The sequence below is a fragment of the Eptesicus fuscus genome, chromosome 12 (genome assembly GCF_027574615.1).
Source record: "Eptesicus fuscus isolate TK198812 chromosome 12, DD_ASM_mEF_20220401, whole genome shotgun sequence".
NCBI classification, from domain to species: domain Eukaryota; kingdom Metazoa; phylum Chordata; class Mammalia; order Chiroptera; family Vespertilionidae; genus Eptesicus; species Eptesicus fuscus.
This window is the reverse complement of record NC_072484.1, coordinates 27,686,705-27,702,288: the sequence shown is the minus strand read 5'-3', so window position 1 is coordinate 27,702,288 and position 15,584 is coordinate 27,686,705. Positions and strand designations below refer to the sequence as shown.

At 38.8% G+C, this 15,584-nt stretch overlaps 1 protein-coding gene across 3 annotated transcripts in view; it reads right to left on the bottom strand.

Annotated features, from left to right (window-relative positions):
• The window catches only part of GPCPD1 (glycerophosphocholine phosphodiesterase 1), a 62,588-nt gene that overhangs the window by 29,869 nt on the left and 17,135 nt on the right, over positions 1-15,584 (bottom strand). For all 3 annotated transcript variants that reach the window (XM_054724492.1, XM_054724491.1, XM_054724490.1), the window contains 3 exons: positions 10,599-10,674; positions 8,580-8,621; positions 1,564-1,687 (listed from right to left, as the gene is read on the bottom strand). In XM_054724492.1, coding sequence (XP_054580467.1) covers positions 1,564-1,687; positions 8,580-8,621; positions 10,599-10,674 — 242 coding nt within the window. The remainder of the gene's footprint in view (positions 1-1,563; positions 1,688-8,579; positions 8,622-10,598; positions 10,675-15,584) is intronic.

Sequence of the window (15,584 nt, the reverse complement as noted above, 5' to 3'; positions counted from 1 at the left end):
CAATTCCCAGCCAAGGCATATGCCCAGGTTGCAGGCCCGATCCCGGTGTGGGATGTGCAGGAGGCAGTCAATCAGTGATTCTCTCTCATCACTGATGTTTTTATCTTTCTCTTCCTCTCACCTTCCTCTCTGAATTCAGCAAAAATATATTTAAAAAAATATGAATCAGTTGCTAATATGTAGAGCCCAACTAAGTATGGTTATATGAAAATATTCCAACTTAAGCCTAAGCAACACTATAATATATACAAACACTCAAAATAATTTCTAGAAACAATAAGGGGTAATAGGAGTGGGGGAACATATGTAATAGTTTTAACAATAAAGATTTATTAAAAAAAAAAAACTGCAAGAGAACCAAGCACTTTGGAGACTGAAGAAAATACAATTTTGAAAAATATGTATAGAAAATAAGTGAACTTTTCATAGAAAAAAAAAAAAAGAATGGTACAGGACTCAGTATATATTTACAAAGCAATTAGAATCCCAACCATTAATATCTATGAATTTCTTAATAAGTCCTATTAAGCCCAATCAACCAAGGCTTCTACTGCTACCTTTATTTCAAGGTCTTATGCTAATGAGACATTTTATAGTTGTTACACAATTTATTTGCTTCCTTTAACATTCAAATAAGATATTAAATTATATATGACTAACTGGTTAGAGAATCTTTGCAGTCAAATGGATCTTGCAGATCAACCATGTGGTCCCATAACCTCCATTTTTTCTGAAGCAAAGCAGAAGCCTAGAAATGCACAGAGACAAGGTACACCCAAAATCCTTTACTCACTCTCAGAAGAGCCAATGCAAATAACTATGAAGTATTACATACCCTTTCCCTTATATATTGTATGATTGGGATAAGTTTTATAATATTTAAGCAGTTATGGTAAAACATTTATGGATTTTGAAATTACAGTATTATTATGAATTATATCCAAATGACAGAGCTGCCTGGGTCACTAAGAAGCCAGCTCACTCAAAGGTATATATGTTGACATTACAGAAAAATAAAGTTACTCACCATTTAAGTATTCACATAAAACTTGACATCTATTTTTAAAATTAATATGTGATTAAAAAGAAACTAATATGGAACTGCTATGATAACTGCTACCTTTCTTCATGGAAAGGTTTTCATTTGTAAGCTACAGGAAAGTTTAGGGCACTGAAGGATATTTCCAAAAATCATTTTTCTGTTTACCCTCATTTAGCACAAAATAATTTCTCTTATATCAATTTAAAACAAGCAATTTATTGCTACACTAATAAATTTTAAATGGTCTAAACCATACAGAAGTATAAGCTTGGAAATCATTTATTTACATAAAAACACAGTATTCTAGCTTCAAATTTAGAGATTACCAATAACATAAGTACATGTAATTGCAGCAATTAGAGACAGGGAAGCAGTTTACTCTCCTAAGCCCCTGTAGTTAATAGAAAACGTGACATTAAAAATGTGCTCTTTTTTAGTTTATACACTTAAAAGCCTAAAACCAGAAATCTATAGCATTAGTGAAAATAAATGGCCTAAGTAACAAATACACATGGTCATACCTAAATCTAGATTTTTTAAATTTCTTCTTGGTTATAGAGACAGGAGGCTTTTCAGAATAATGCAAACGTAATCTTATTTCAGTCTGACACGTCAGCCATCCCGAATCCAAATTCTCAACACCATCTGGCAAGTAAATAGAAAGAAGAGTAATTATTATACATATTTTTAAACAATCCAGTAAGTACAATACACAATGACAGTTCTAGTTCACATTCAGATTTTAATATACTCAGGTTATGTCACCGGTACTTCTCTCCAAAGCAAATATACACAGAGTCTTAAATTAGTCATTAAAAAGGAACTTTTATGTGAAGGGGGGTGGGGGGAGTTAAATGAATGTTAACAATAGCCATAGTTTAACAACTTAAGTAAATACAAATATTCTAGTTAAACCCATTATTGAAATAATACACATTCATTTCAGAATGAATCCGTGTTTCAAGATGACTTCTAACCTACATTTGTTCCATTGGGAATTACTATTACACTTTCAAATACTTCACATGAGGTTTTTATTCAGCTGAAACTAATTATACGACTAGTGCCAGGGACTGAAATATGAGATGGTAAAAATAAAACTGTGAGTCAATTCTGTATTCTCACATTTATACATTCTGCCATAAATGTCACAACTGAGATAATACTGTATTAGCACTGTTTAACTTGAAGTTTCCTACTAACATAGGTAACACATTTTTCAACGTACTACTGAACTATCAACTGCTTTGGACCTAAGTTTTTAAATAGGACTATATATATATATATATTTTATCTAGATACATTTATCTTTAGAAATATAACTTTAAAAATGTTTAGTAATTAGCAAATTTTAAAAATAAAAAGAAACCACGCGAGTGTGTGGGGAGAGGTCAACGAGGGGGGAAGGACATATATAATACTTTCAACAATAAAGAATTTAATTAAAAGAAGAAATATTTGGTTAGAAATAAAAAAATAAAAATAAACCACCATTATTTCTTAATTTTAAACTATTTCCAGGAGTAGACAAAGTTGGAGAAATGGCTTTCCATCCTAAAAGCTAATAGCCCACTGTACACCATAAGCGTCTGTAGATGCAAGGAGCGGACCTTCCTCACATGCCACGCATGTCTATTAAAAAAAAATGTTTTCCCTAAGTGGCAGCCCTGACCAACTTTAAAATAATTTTTCTTGAGAATTTTCAGCTGAAAATATTCAAGAACACCCGAACTGTAATATATTTATTTTTATAATATCCATTGCAAATTGATTTTTTAAAATTAAATTCAAAATATCGTGGCGTGTGGGGATGGTTTCCGTTTTGGATGCATGGCAGTTAACTGGCTAAAGCTGAATTTAGAACAACAATAAAAATTTCCATGCAGTTATAACCATATATAGTAATTAACAGATAACAGCAGAAAAAAACGAGAAAACTATTCCTACATAAAGAAAGCTCTTGCCCTAGCCCGTTTGGCTCAGTGGATAGAGTGTCGGCCTGTGGACTGAAAGGTGCCAGGTTAGATTCCGATCAAGGGCACATGCCCGGTTGTGGGCTCAATCCTCAGTGAGGGGTGTGCAGGAGGCAGCCGATCAATGATTCTCTCTCATCATTGATGTTTCTATCTCTCTCTCCCTCTCCCTTCCTCTCTGAAATCAATAAAAATATATTAAAATATATATATATATATTTAAAAAAGCTCTCCAAAATATGTAACATAAATACCATCTTTTCTAAATAAAGAGGACAAGACTATAAAACACTAAAGCTATTCAAGTATTTTAGACTACCTGATGATATAACACAAATAACCTCAAATAAAATCCAAATTCCTATCCAAACACTGCCAAAGCATGTACATTTCTAAAGTGTATAAACACATGTCCCTATTAAACCACAACCAAAACATTCAAACCTGTTCCTTCCTGTTCTGAATAGGAAAGCAACTGGTTATCAGCAATTTATCTCTGGTTCAGTCAGCAAAAGCACACATTCTGCCCACTCCTTTACACAGTAAAGTATTTAAAAATGAAAACGCAACCAACTGCATTTAAGGAAAAATAAAAATGCAATTTAGCATAATGCTGATAATGCTAACACATTGTAAGAGTTCAAGTCGCTGAAAACTTGAATTCTCAAAGTGTTTACTGAAGCAGAATATACAAATGAATAACATTTTCAACATATTCAGAGGTAAAAGGATTTTCTAATGTGCTAATTAAATGTTAAAGACTAAGTCAGAGCCGTGCCCCTGGGTCCGGGCGAGACCAAACCAGAGGGAGTCGGACCTGCATTACCACCATTTGTCCACCATCCAGAGCTGAAAAGTCAGTGCCGACATGTGCACATAAGGAACTGGTGGACATTGAAATTGGGTCTCAAAAGAAGTGTTGGTCCAGAAAGAAACTCACTACAGACTGATTCATTTGCCTGTCAGCATAACTATTACTGCTCGTCTCACATTCGGTTCTTATAAGTATATTTCTAGTAACACATGATCTCACTCATCTAGGGGAAATGATGAACAACATAGACTGATGAACAAGAATAGACCCAGAAACAAGGAGGCATCGATCAGACTGTTGGGCCTCAGAGGAAGGGTAGTCGAGGGTGGGGGTAGGGGGGAGAGATCAACCAAAGGACTTGTGTGCATGCATACGAGCCTAACCAATGGTTAAGGACAACAGGGGGGTGGGGGCATCCGTGGGGAGGGGTGGGGGGTAGGAATGGGGGGATGAGGACAAATATGTGATACCTTAATCAATAAAGAAATTTAAAAAAAAAAGACTAAGTCAGAATTACTAGAATATTCTGCTTAATCTGGATTTTACCATAAATGCACATATAAACATACAAAATGCACAAATTAGCTTAAGAGTAACGTTTCACACCTTAAATGTTTAGAACTGCTAATATCATTTTCAAACATAATACAGTTGGTTCTGGGGTTATGTCGGAGATCCGTTCCTAAGGTGCGACGTAATGCGATTTTTGCCTAAGTCGGAACCCACCTACATAAGCACCTACGTCACTCACATGGAGAACATACAAAGCAGTAATGAAGAGAAACAGTAAAAAAAAATTTAAAAGAAAGATAACAATTCCTGATCTTTACTTGTGGTAAACAAATAATAAAAAAACATAAAGCACTTATGTACATACGTCGAAATGACGGAACTTTTTAAAAAATATATAAATAAATGGGAGATGGCGACATAACCGCGAAACGATGTACGTTGAGTTCGACGTAACCCGAGGACTGTCTGTAGTGTTAAAAAGTGATGATATTATTAACTCATATAACTGAAATCACCTGTCAAAAAACTTAAAGCATAAGAATTATACAGGGGCCCAGCCAGTGTGCTCAGTGGTTGAGCATCAACCTATGAACTAGGAGTTCATGGCTTGATTCCCAGTCAAGGCATTTAATTCCAGGTTTCACTCGATCCCCAATGGGGTGGGGGGACACGAAGAGGCAGCCAATCAATGGTTTTCTCTCATCACTGATGTTTCTATTTCTCCCTTACTCTCTAAAATCAATAAAAATATATTTTTAAAAAAGAATTATACATGGTGGAGCAAAAAGTAGGTTTATAGTTTGTATAAAAAATACAATAATCCTATATAATAAAAGCCCATGATGGAACGACCGGTCGACCAGTCACTATAACGTGTACTGACTGCCAAGGGGCAGATGCTCAATGCAGGAGCTGCCCTCTGGTGGTTAGTGAGCTACCACAGTGGGAGTGCTGCTCAACTGACCGGAATGAGCAGCTGCTCCCGCTGTAAACCCTGGGCCGATAGGCAGGAACCCGGGCTATGATTGTTGCCTCCTCGCCCCAGGTTTCTTCTCCTCGCAGAGCTGACCCTGGAAGCTGGGAGGCGGGTTTGTGGCTGCTGCAGGACTGAGGCCTACTCTGCCGCCTCTCAGTGCTATTGTCCCTGGGCCCGGCCCCGACCGGGTCCCCTGGAGAGCTGAGTGCTCTGGCTCCATAGAGGATGCCAGACCAGGGAGCAGCTGCTAAAAGGGCAGGTCCACAGCTGCTCGGCTGACCGGGATGAGTGGCGCTCCCATAGTGGGCTGATCCCCACAAGCCATGCCTCCCCCCCCAACAGTGCAATAATCCCGTGCACCGGGCCTCTAGTCTATCTATACTAATAAAAGGGTAATATGCTAATTAGAGTGGGTGTCTTCCGGACCTCCTTCCAGACAAAGCTGCAGTGGCTGCAAGGGCCGAAGGCAGGCAGCCATGGCGGTGGCTGCGAGGGCTGAGGGCAGGCAGCCATGGCAGCAGCAGTGAGTGAGTGATGGGGGCAGTGCCTCCTCCTGATCGGCTGGTCGCCTCCCACAGAGGACATCCCCTGAGGGCTCCCAGACTGTGAGAGGGGGCAGGCTGGGCTGAGGGACACCTCCCAGCCCGGTACATGAATTTTCATGTACCAGGCCTCTAGTATATATATAAAAGGCTAAGTGTCCATCTGACTGGTAACTATGGCGTGCACTGACCACCAGAGGGCAGATGCTCAACGCAGGAGCTGCCATGATGCGCACTGGCCATTTAAAAGTAAACGGCACCATGGAGCTGGCGTCGATAAACCAACACTCGGCTTCCCCCAAGTGGGACACAGGCCCCACAACCACCCTGGAGTGACGCCCCACCAAATCACAGCCAATGCTGCCAAGACCCCATGGCACAAAATGCAACCCACAGCCCAGCCCAGCCCAGAAACGGTTGCAGTGGGCGCCAGATAATGACGTCACGTAACAACGCCCTGCTTCCTTTCCCTAGTGACCAGCCTCCTTGGAGTTTCTTCAGCCCAGGAACCCGACTTGCTTTATAGCCAGGTGCAAACATTTTACAGTTTAGCCAAATGTTTGTGATGCAGTTTCCCATGCCTCATCTCATTTGATCCTTACAGAAGTCCTGGGTAGGTAGATAGGAGACTCGGTAGAACCCTATTTTCTTTTCATTAGCAAGATGCGAATAGAGATATTAAAATACTTCTAATTTTTTTTTTTTTTAGGTTGAATGAAGAGCTGGTTTTGTTGTAGATGCTTAAGACACAAAATCAAGTTCAGAGAAAGAGAAGACAGCTTGAATTTAACACAGATGCTAAAAATGCTCTTTTAAGATTATTCAAACTGTTTTTAAAGTTCAGACAGATCTACAGAAAACCCTGTCAACTGTGATCCTTGGTGGTAGTTTCACCATTTACAAGGAGGATATCATTCCACACACCCTGTCACAGAGACTGTCCTAGCAGCAAAGACCACGTGTGAGGGCCGTTCCATTAGGTCCCAGTGCTATTTACCGACTGGTAGTCAGGTGGCTTCCGTTGAAGTGGGACCAACTGTTGCTGTTGCCCAGTGGTGCTGTGCATGTGCTGTGCAGATGCAGGTGTAGTAGAGAACAGAAGTGAACTCCTTGTCTCCTGGGCTGGTCACTGTGAGAAAGTGTGCAAAGGCAATTGAAGGGGTTGGGGGTGAAGGCTGGGCTTACTTCGTGTCGAGTGACACTGGGCAAGTCTTCTTAGCCTCATCCGCCAGATGATGGGCCTCTGCATCCAGGTCTCCAGGCGCAGGCTCTCCCTCCTTCCCCAAAGGGTTATAACCACCCCCACGAAGAGGCTTCTGTCACTTGCTTGCAGGTTGTGGGGAGGCCGGATGAAGTAGAAGGCCCTGGGCTGTCTTCTTCCTGAGGCTTCATAGAATGGCTTCTGTAGCATTTCCCCTCTTGCATGTTGTCCCACATTTCAATCTTCCTTCTCCTTTTCTCTTCCTCAAGCTATCGTAGTTTCTCCTTTGTGCCTTTCCAATTGGGCACTTAATTCTTCCTGTATTTTCAGGTGAACGGCTGCTAACGCCTCCTGTCATCTCACAACATCATTGGGTTCCACTCCAACTGCAACCCTGTCTGTCTGCCTCTGCCTGGAAGCCCTCAGGTGGGTGGAGAGCTTCTGAAAGACTGCCAACAGGAGGATGCAGCCAAAGACCACGTACCAGCCAAAGACCATGTACCAGCCATAGATAGCCAGCAGGGAGCCCACAGTGACATTCAGGAAGTGTAGCCCCTCTGACTGCAGAGTCCAATGCAACGACAGCTGCTTCCTGACTTGCTCTATGGTGGCTGCAGTGCTGCCAGGTCGCGCCATGTCAGCTCCAGCTTCTGGCTTTCTGCCCCTACCTAATTAATTTCCTTTCAATGTGCACAAATCCGTGCACTGGGACACTAGTTAATAAATCCTATATAATATAATAAAGAGCTAATATGCAAATGATCATCACGCCATAACAGCTCAGACACTTAACACTGGGAGAGAGGAATGGGGACCAGCCAAGCTGTAGCCCAGGAGAGGAACAAGCCGCCTGCCCCCTGGTCCCGGGCACCTGCAGCTGCAACCTGGGCAAAGCCACCTGCCCATGGTCCCCTGTGGCTGCAGCCGGCCTGGGCGAAGCTGGCCTGAGTCCTGGGTGCCTGTGGCTGGCTGGAGGGAGGGAAGCGGGTCCCGGGTGCCTGTGACTGGCCAGAGGAGGGAATCCTGGGTCCTGGGTGCGGGGCGAGGCAGAGGTGGTTAGGGGTGAGATTAGGCCAGCAGGGGAACAGTGAGGGGCGATTAGGCCAGTAGGGGAGCAGTTAGGGGTGATCAGTCAGGCCAGCAGAGGGGTTAGGGGTGATCAGGCAGGCAGGCAGGCAGGCAGGCGAGCAGTTAGGAGCCAGCGGTCCCGGATTGTGAGAGGCAGTCGGGTATCCCCTGAGGGACCACCACCCTGCCACCCCGCAATGCATGAATTTCATGCACCGGGCCTCTAGTAATAATATAAGAATAAACTCTGTGTTTCGCGTACTCACAACTGTAAACCTTCTGCCCCACATGTACTGGAAACTATTATTTAAGAGAATGGCATTTGTTTCTTAGATTTAGCCTCTATTTCCAATATCATACCCTTCATATTTCCCTCTATCTGTTTCTAATGAATGTTATGTAACATCTCAACCATATCAGTAAAAAATTTTAAAGCTCAGTCTCACTTACTGTGGATTCCAAATTGTCCATCGTCAATAATAATTTCACTTTCTAGAATTGAAGGAAAATAGAACACCTAGTTAAAATTCACGATGTATATGGACAACTGAGAAATTACCCACCTTAAGCATTTTTAAAAATATGAAATCTAAAATTTTAAAGCAGCCCAAAGTGAATAAGCATATTTATTGTAGCCCTCAATAAAGAATTCCCTTTTAAGAAGGCTATCAAACAATCAGTTCTTACATACTTGGTGATTATTCACGATGTTACAAGGAAGAGAAAAGGACTCCTCAGATGGTGCTCTAGAGGCACGGGACAAACTTCACCCACAATTTGCTGACAGGTTGCTGGACAACAGTATCTCCTGGTTCATTTTTCAAACCAAAGGTCTTGGCACAATTAAAATGCTTATTCTTATGTAATGCATATTCTGAACTTATCTAAAATGTAATTCTCAAATCTCCACTATTTTCTATAGCCAAGCTAAAAGCTTTACAAACAGCATAAACTTACCTGTATACTTAGAGCTGTGAGGAACTATCAAAACAGTAAGTTCTAGCACATGCCCTTCTAACAGAAATTTCAACTAAATGAGATAAGCTACTAAACCCCACCCTCAGAATAACATACTAATTCCCTGTTCTTTCCTTTCCTGTTTACTTTACACATAGGTCTGAAATATTTGTCAAAATTAGTGTGATAGTTCCCAAGGAAGATTCTCTGACAGATTTCATGGAGCTCTTAAGTTCAGAGCTTCTATTTTTCAAAGATATAAATTTCTTTTTAAAAGATCAGAAACAATCATCCTACTTCTCACAATAATACAATATATTTAACTGCAAGATGCTTCAAAATGCAAATTATTTTAAACTACTCAGTACCTAATAATTTCCAACCTCAGTATAGAACTATTATAATTCTGAAATATGCTATCAGAAAAATCCTAAATACAATATCAAAAATGTATTAAAACATATAAAAAGAAAATCCAATAAAGAGGATGAAATGAGATAGCTGTTTAAACAAAACGTGTCTACTATAGGGTAAAGCAGAATCTCTCACTACTTTCTAAGCTGGTAACTAGAAAGCCATTTATTATCTTTACATTCTAATTTTCCTTAAACACTGAAAGGTGCAGTTCTCAGCAATGAGTCAATTTACAGATGAATCGATAATTTAATGTATGTGAAATGAACTTCAAGTTTTAATCTTAGTATGGAAAAGGAAATTTTAAAAAATACTTGTGTAAAGAGAAATGCCTTTTTAGGCATAATAAGAAAACGGAATAATGTTTTTTATAAATTGATCTGAATATCAATTTTAACATAGCCAGCAAGGTACTTAAATAAATAAAGAGGAAAATATGTCTGCTACAACCAAGAAATTTGAATTTATTCATACAAATTTATTCAAGTATTTACTATTAAAAAACCCCCACACAGAATAAATAGAATAACTTGCTCTATTCTCACTAAAGTTAAAAATGTAAGAATCTTTGTTTTTGCCCTGGCTGGGTAGCTCAGTTGGTTAGAGCACCATCTTGATATCCCAAGGTTTCGGGTTTGTTCCCTAGTCAGGGCAGTACAAGAATCAACCAATGAATGCATAAATAAGTGGAACAATAAATCAATTTCCTCTCTCCTTTCCTCTTTCTCTAAAAGAAAAAGAAAATTATCTAAATTATCTGAGCAAGTATCTCTCTCTGAATAAATTATCTGAGCAAGTAATCAATAAAGCCATGGATGCTCAGCAAAGAAGAATGTTACTTTGTAAACTTTGTTGCTACTCCAAATAAAAAGTCGACAATAAATTAACCCTTCAAAATAAAAATAATTAAGCATTTCTAATAGTTTATAGAGAAAGGCAATTAAGAACTATTTAGTTTTGAAAGTAAGATTCATGATATGCTAAGTGAAAATTGACCTTAAACTTTAGAATAAAAATTTATTAAATCCCACTAAGCCATTGTGCAGCATATTAGTAACTTATGCATATGCCTCAAACAGATGCAGTTAATGCCCATACCTAAAGGGGTTATTGATCGTGGTTGTAGATGAGTCTCCCACTTGTGAACTATGACTTGACATGGACCACCGATAGTCTGCAATTTAAAAGTTAAATGTCTGCAATAATTTCTTATATCTTATATTCTACCCATGACTCCATTAGATGTTTGCGGCCTAAATTAATACTACATATGAAACCAAAAGATTCATCTTGTTAATTATCAATATTATACGCCCCTAATCAGGAATGTACTAGGTCACAAATCATGATGAGTGCTGGAAGAAAATGGGGATGAGAGAGTAAACAAAGAAAAATGGGATGAACTGGTACATAAAACCGACTTAAACCCATTCTTAAATCTGCCTACAATAATCAATTTTTTTCAAAGAAATTTTAATTTTTAACTGATATTTTGTCCTAAGTTAAAGTTAACCATAAATATAGTTTATGTTTGGTATTTCAGCCAGTCAATGGGGTGTTACTGGATAAAGTATCTCATCTTAAGTAACTCTTGAGGTGTTTGGATAAAGCCTAAACTCTATGATTATAGAATAGTAGAAACAAGTACTTCAAGATCAACTATCACAAGTTACTCAAGAAATGTGAGGGCATAATACAGTTCTTTACTATATACATTTAAGAATAGTAAGTAGATAACAGGAAGAACATCAGATTTCTCCTATCACAGTAACCAATGTTTCTAAAGAGCTCAGGAAACCCTAAAAGAAAGGAGACACACACCGGTAAATTTGAAGAACAAATTTGATAAAAGTGAAACTAACATCCAGTTTTACTTTCTTATGCCTTTGAGTTTCTAAATTCAAACAGTGTGATAACTCCTAATATTGTTCCCTATTATCAAGTTCTTTTACTAAGAAAATAAAACTTTATGTCGATAACATCTACACAAATTTTAAAACAAGAATGAACCTACCAATAAAGATTTCCAACATATAAGAGACTGAAGTATTAAATGCTTCCTAATTACTCTTTAATTACTTTAAAATGACTAATTAAACTTATGTGTCAAAATTAAACTCTTAAATACATATTTTAAAAGCAAATTTTGACTGTAACCTTCATGTCTTCTGAAAAATGTAGTAAAATGCAGGGATGCAAAAGGGAAAAAACAAAAGTCACCCATTATCACACCACTTAGGGTTAATTACTATCAACATTGTCATACATAATCCTCAAGCCCTTTCCTAGGCATATCTAAACATACTATTAAAAAGCCTGAAACATGTAAGCTTCTCTCTATACATCTTTAGGTAGCATTAAATACTCTCCTATAACATGTCATAGGATTTCAATATTGATATTTGTAAAAGTCGCCAAGTGATAACAAATAAGTAGGTAACAGATTAGGCACATTAGGTAATTAAACCCAAGAGATAATTCTGCCACTTAATATAACCAGAGAGTTTGGCTGGTGTGGCTCAGTGGTTGAGCATCAACCTATAAACCAGGAGGTCACTGTTTGATTCCCCGTCAGGGCACATGGAGGTTGCAAACTCGATCCCCAGTAGGTGGCGGGCAGGAGGCAGCCAATCAATGATTCTCTCTCATCTTTGATGTTTCGCTCTCCCTTTCCGAAATCAATAAAAATGTATTTTTGCCCTAGCCAGTTTGGCTCAGTGGATAGAACGTCAGCCTGAGGACTGAAGACTCCCAGGTTTGATTCTGGTCAAGGGCACATGCCTGGGTTGCAGATTCAATCTCCAGTAGGGGGTGTGCAGGAAGCAGCCGATCAATGATCATCTCTCATCATTGATGTTTCGATCTCTCCCTCTCCCTTCCTCTCTGAAATCAATAAAAATATATTTTAAGTAATAATAACAAAATAAATAAAAATAAACAATAAAAATATTTTTAAAAAATAAAGTTTAAAAATCATTTTTAAACTTGCAAACTTTTGGAATTTGAAAACTAAAATAGCACTAGATACTCATTCAAATCACTTATCCTGGGATAATATGGAAAATGCTCATTTTCTCTAGACCAATGGTCGGCAAACTGTGGCTCGCGAGCCACATGCGGCTCTTTGGCCCCTTGAGTGTGGCTCTTCCACAAAATACCACGGCCTGGGCGAGTCTATTTTGAAGAAGTGGCGTTAGAAGTTTAAATTTAAAAAATTTGGCTCTCAAAAGAAATTTCAATCGTACTGTTGATATTTGGCTCTGTTCCCTAATGAGTTTGCCGACCACTGCTCTAGACAAATACCTTCTTGTTATAAGGTTTACTTTACTTATGAATTGGCAGACTGGGTAGATGTTTTTAAAAAGGTAAATGTGAAACTGCTCATCTTAAAATATGAATTTAACTTCCTTAAAACTAAAAGGAGAAGATGCATTTAATCCTACATTTCCTAGATTTTTTTTTACTATAACTTTTTCCTGTTACATTTTTCCAGTTTTTTTAAACTTCAAACTTTCTAATCTTCAAGAGATGCAAATTGCATACAAAAATAGGAATCATGTTTAATAAGCAGCCAGAAAAAACCTATTCCTCCCATGTCCCCAACATACTCTAACCAAAAGGAAAAAAAATCCTCTTCACTAAAAGAGGGTATAGGTTTACATTCTTATAGAAGTTACTAATCAAAGGTAACTTAAAGGGTGCCATGAATATATTGTCTCAACAAGGATTAAAAAGTGGGTAGAAGAGCCCTAACTGGTTTGGCTCAGTGGAGAGCATCGGCCTAAGGACTGAAAGGTCCCAGGTTCGATTCCGGTCAAGGGCACATGCCTGGGTTGCAGGCTCGAACCACAGTGTGGGGCATGCAGGATGCAGGTGATCAATGATTCTCTCTCTCCCTCTCTGAAATCCATAAAAAAATAAAAATAAAAGAAAGTGGGTAGAGGGAAAAAAAAGATGTTTTTATTTTAATTGATTTGTCAGGGGAACTTTACCATGCACATAAGAATAACCCTGTTGATTAAGTATTTGATAGGGTATATGTTTTAGTAGTAATTTTAATTAACTCTATCCTCACGTTTTAGTTACAGCATAAAACAATTTGGGCTTGAACAGAATGGAGTATTTGAGGAGTAGTCCAAAGGGCCAATTCAACAGATGACTTACAATTGTGTCTACTAGCATTCACACTACAAATCTGTGTTGTTTGGTACACAAAGTGTTGTAATATTGGGGGGGGGGGGGGAAGAACCAAGTTTTAAAATACCGTGAATTTCCAAAATTGTTACAACTACTTTATTAAACTTTAGAAGGTCATCTTAAATTTTAGCTTACTGAAGTTCTTTTAAATTTTTTTAAAAACCTGAGCATTGATATATTAAAAATCTCAATAGTGACTCCAAAACATGCAATCCTTTTTAAGGCTCTATTCCATGAAAAACAATCTTCAAAATCTTAGGAAAAAAAAGAACAGCTCTCCCTTCCTCGCAGAAATCAATAAAAATATAATAAATAAAAGAAAAGAACAGCTCCATTCTATAAAAGGCTGCCACAATTTTAAGCATTTGGAGTTAAGTGGAAGGTGTATCTTTGGAGAAAAAAAAGAACAGTATCAGTCCAGGACAGTATTCCATTAGCAGTACTGGTAGAGTTATTTCACAATTTAGCATATATTAAATCAGATGATTGTTGGAATGTTTTCAAGCATGCATACTAACAACAACAACAAAAACAACAACAAAAAAGACACCCCAAAACTATGTTTCCACATACACACAAAAGTCTTACTGATTGCTTCTCAAACTATTATTGACATCACTCAGCTACATCAAGCACTGAGAGATATTTAAAAGATTATCAAAAATGTAGACTGAAATTTTTGTTTTAACAAACCACCAAACAAATTATCAAATACTCATGTAATAGCACGGCTTTTAACTATCATGAAAAATGTAAATGTGCACTTTTAAAATTTTGCTAATTGTTTTCTTACACTATTTTGGGGAAAAGGTGCATATAAAAGGATCTCTAAAGAATTTTTATCTATGCTGTCTGAGGCCAGACCAGTTACTTAAGCATCACTATCCTATCTAATAAAGAGGAAATATGCTAATTGAACCTCACACCATCACAAAGATGGCAGCACCCACAACCAATAAGGAGGGAATATGCTAATTGACTACCCCACCCTCAAAGATGGTGGCACCCACAGCCAATAAGGAGGGAATATGCTAATTGACTGCCCCGCCCTCAAAGATGGCAGTGCCCACAGCCACAAGATGGTGGCGCAGGCAAGCCTTGGATGGCGGCTGCCCAGAGGCCCAGGGCCAGCCCAAGGTGCAGGCAAACCTTGGATGGTGGCTGCCCAGCTGCCCAGGGCTGGCCTGAGGTGCAGGCAAGCCTGAGATGGTGGCTACCCAGCTGCCCAGGGCCGCTCTAGGCTCAGGTAACCAGGGCCGGCTGAGGCCTGCGCTTCCGGCAGTGGTAGCAGCAGAGGTGTGATAGGATGTCACCTTCCCCTGATCGCTGGGTCACCTCCCACCCCTGAGGGCTTCTGGACTGTGAGAGGAGGCAGGCTGGGCTGAGGGACCACCTCCTCCAGTGCATGAATTTTCATGCACCAGGCCTCTAGTTTTTAATAAGACCATTAAGGAAAATGGTCACCTAGGAATGAGTACAGCAAAGGTAGGTGGATAGATATCTCTATACGATGGTTCAAATATGAAGTTAACAGCTGAGGGTATTTAGCATTTAGAATTTTATTAATAAACCACTGGCAATAAATAGTTAAACTGAAACTAAAAGAACACCATCCATTTACAATAGCATCAAAAAAAAAATAAAATAAAATATTTAGGAATATATTTAATTCAAATGTGTAAGGCATATACACTTAAAATTACAAAACAGCCCTGCCAGTGTAGCTCTGGCTGAGCACTGACCCATGCTGGGGGTTGACCCATGCCTAGGGTTGCAGGCTCGATCCCCTATAGGGGGCGTGCAGGAGGTAGCCGATTGATGATGATTTTCTCTCTCTCTATCCTTCTCCTTTCCTCTCTAAAAAAAAAAAAAAAAAAAAATCAATAA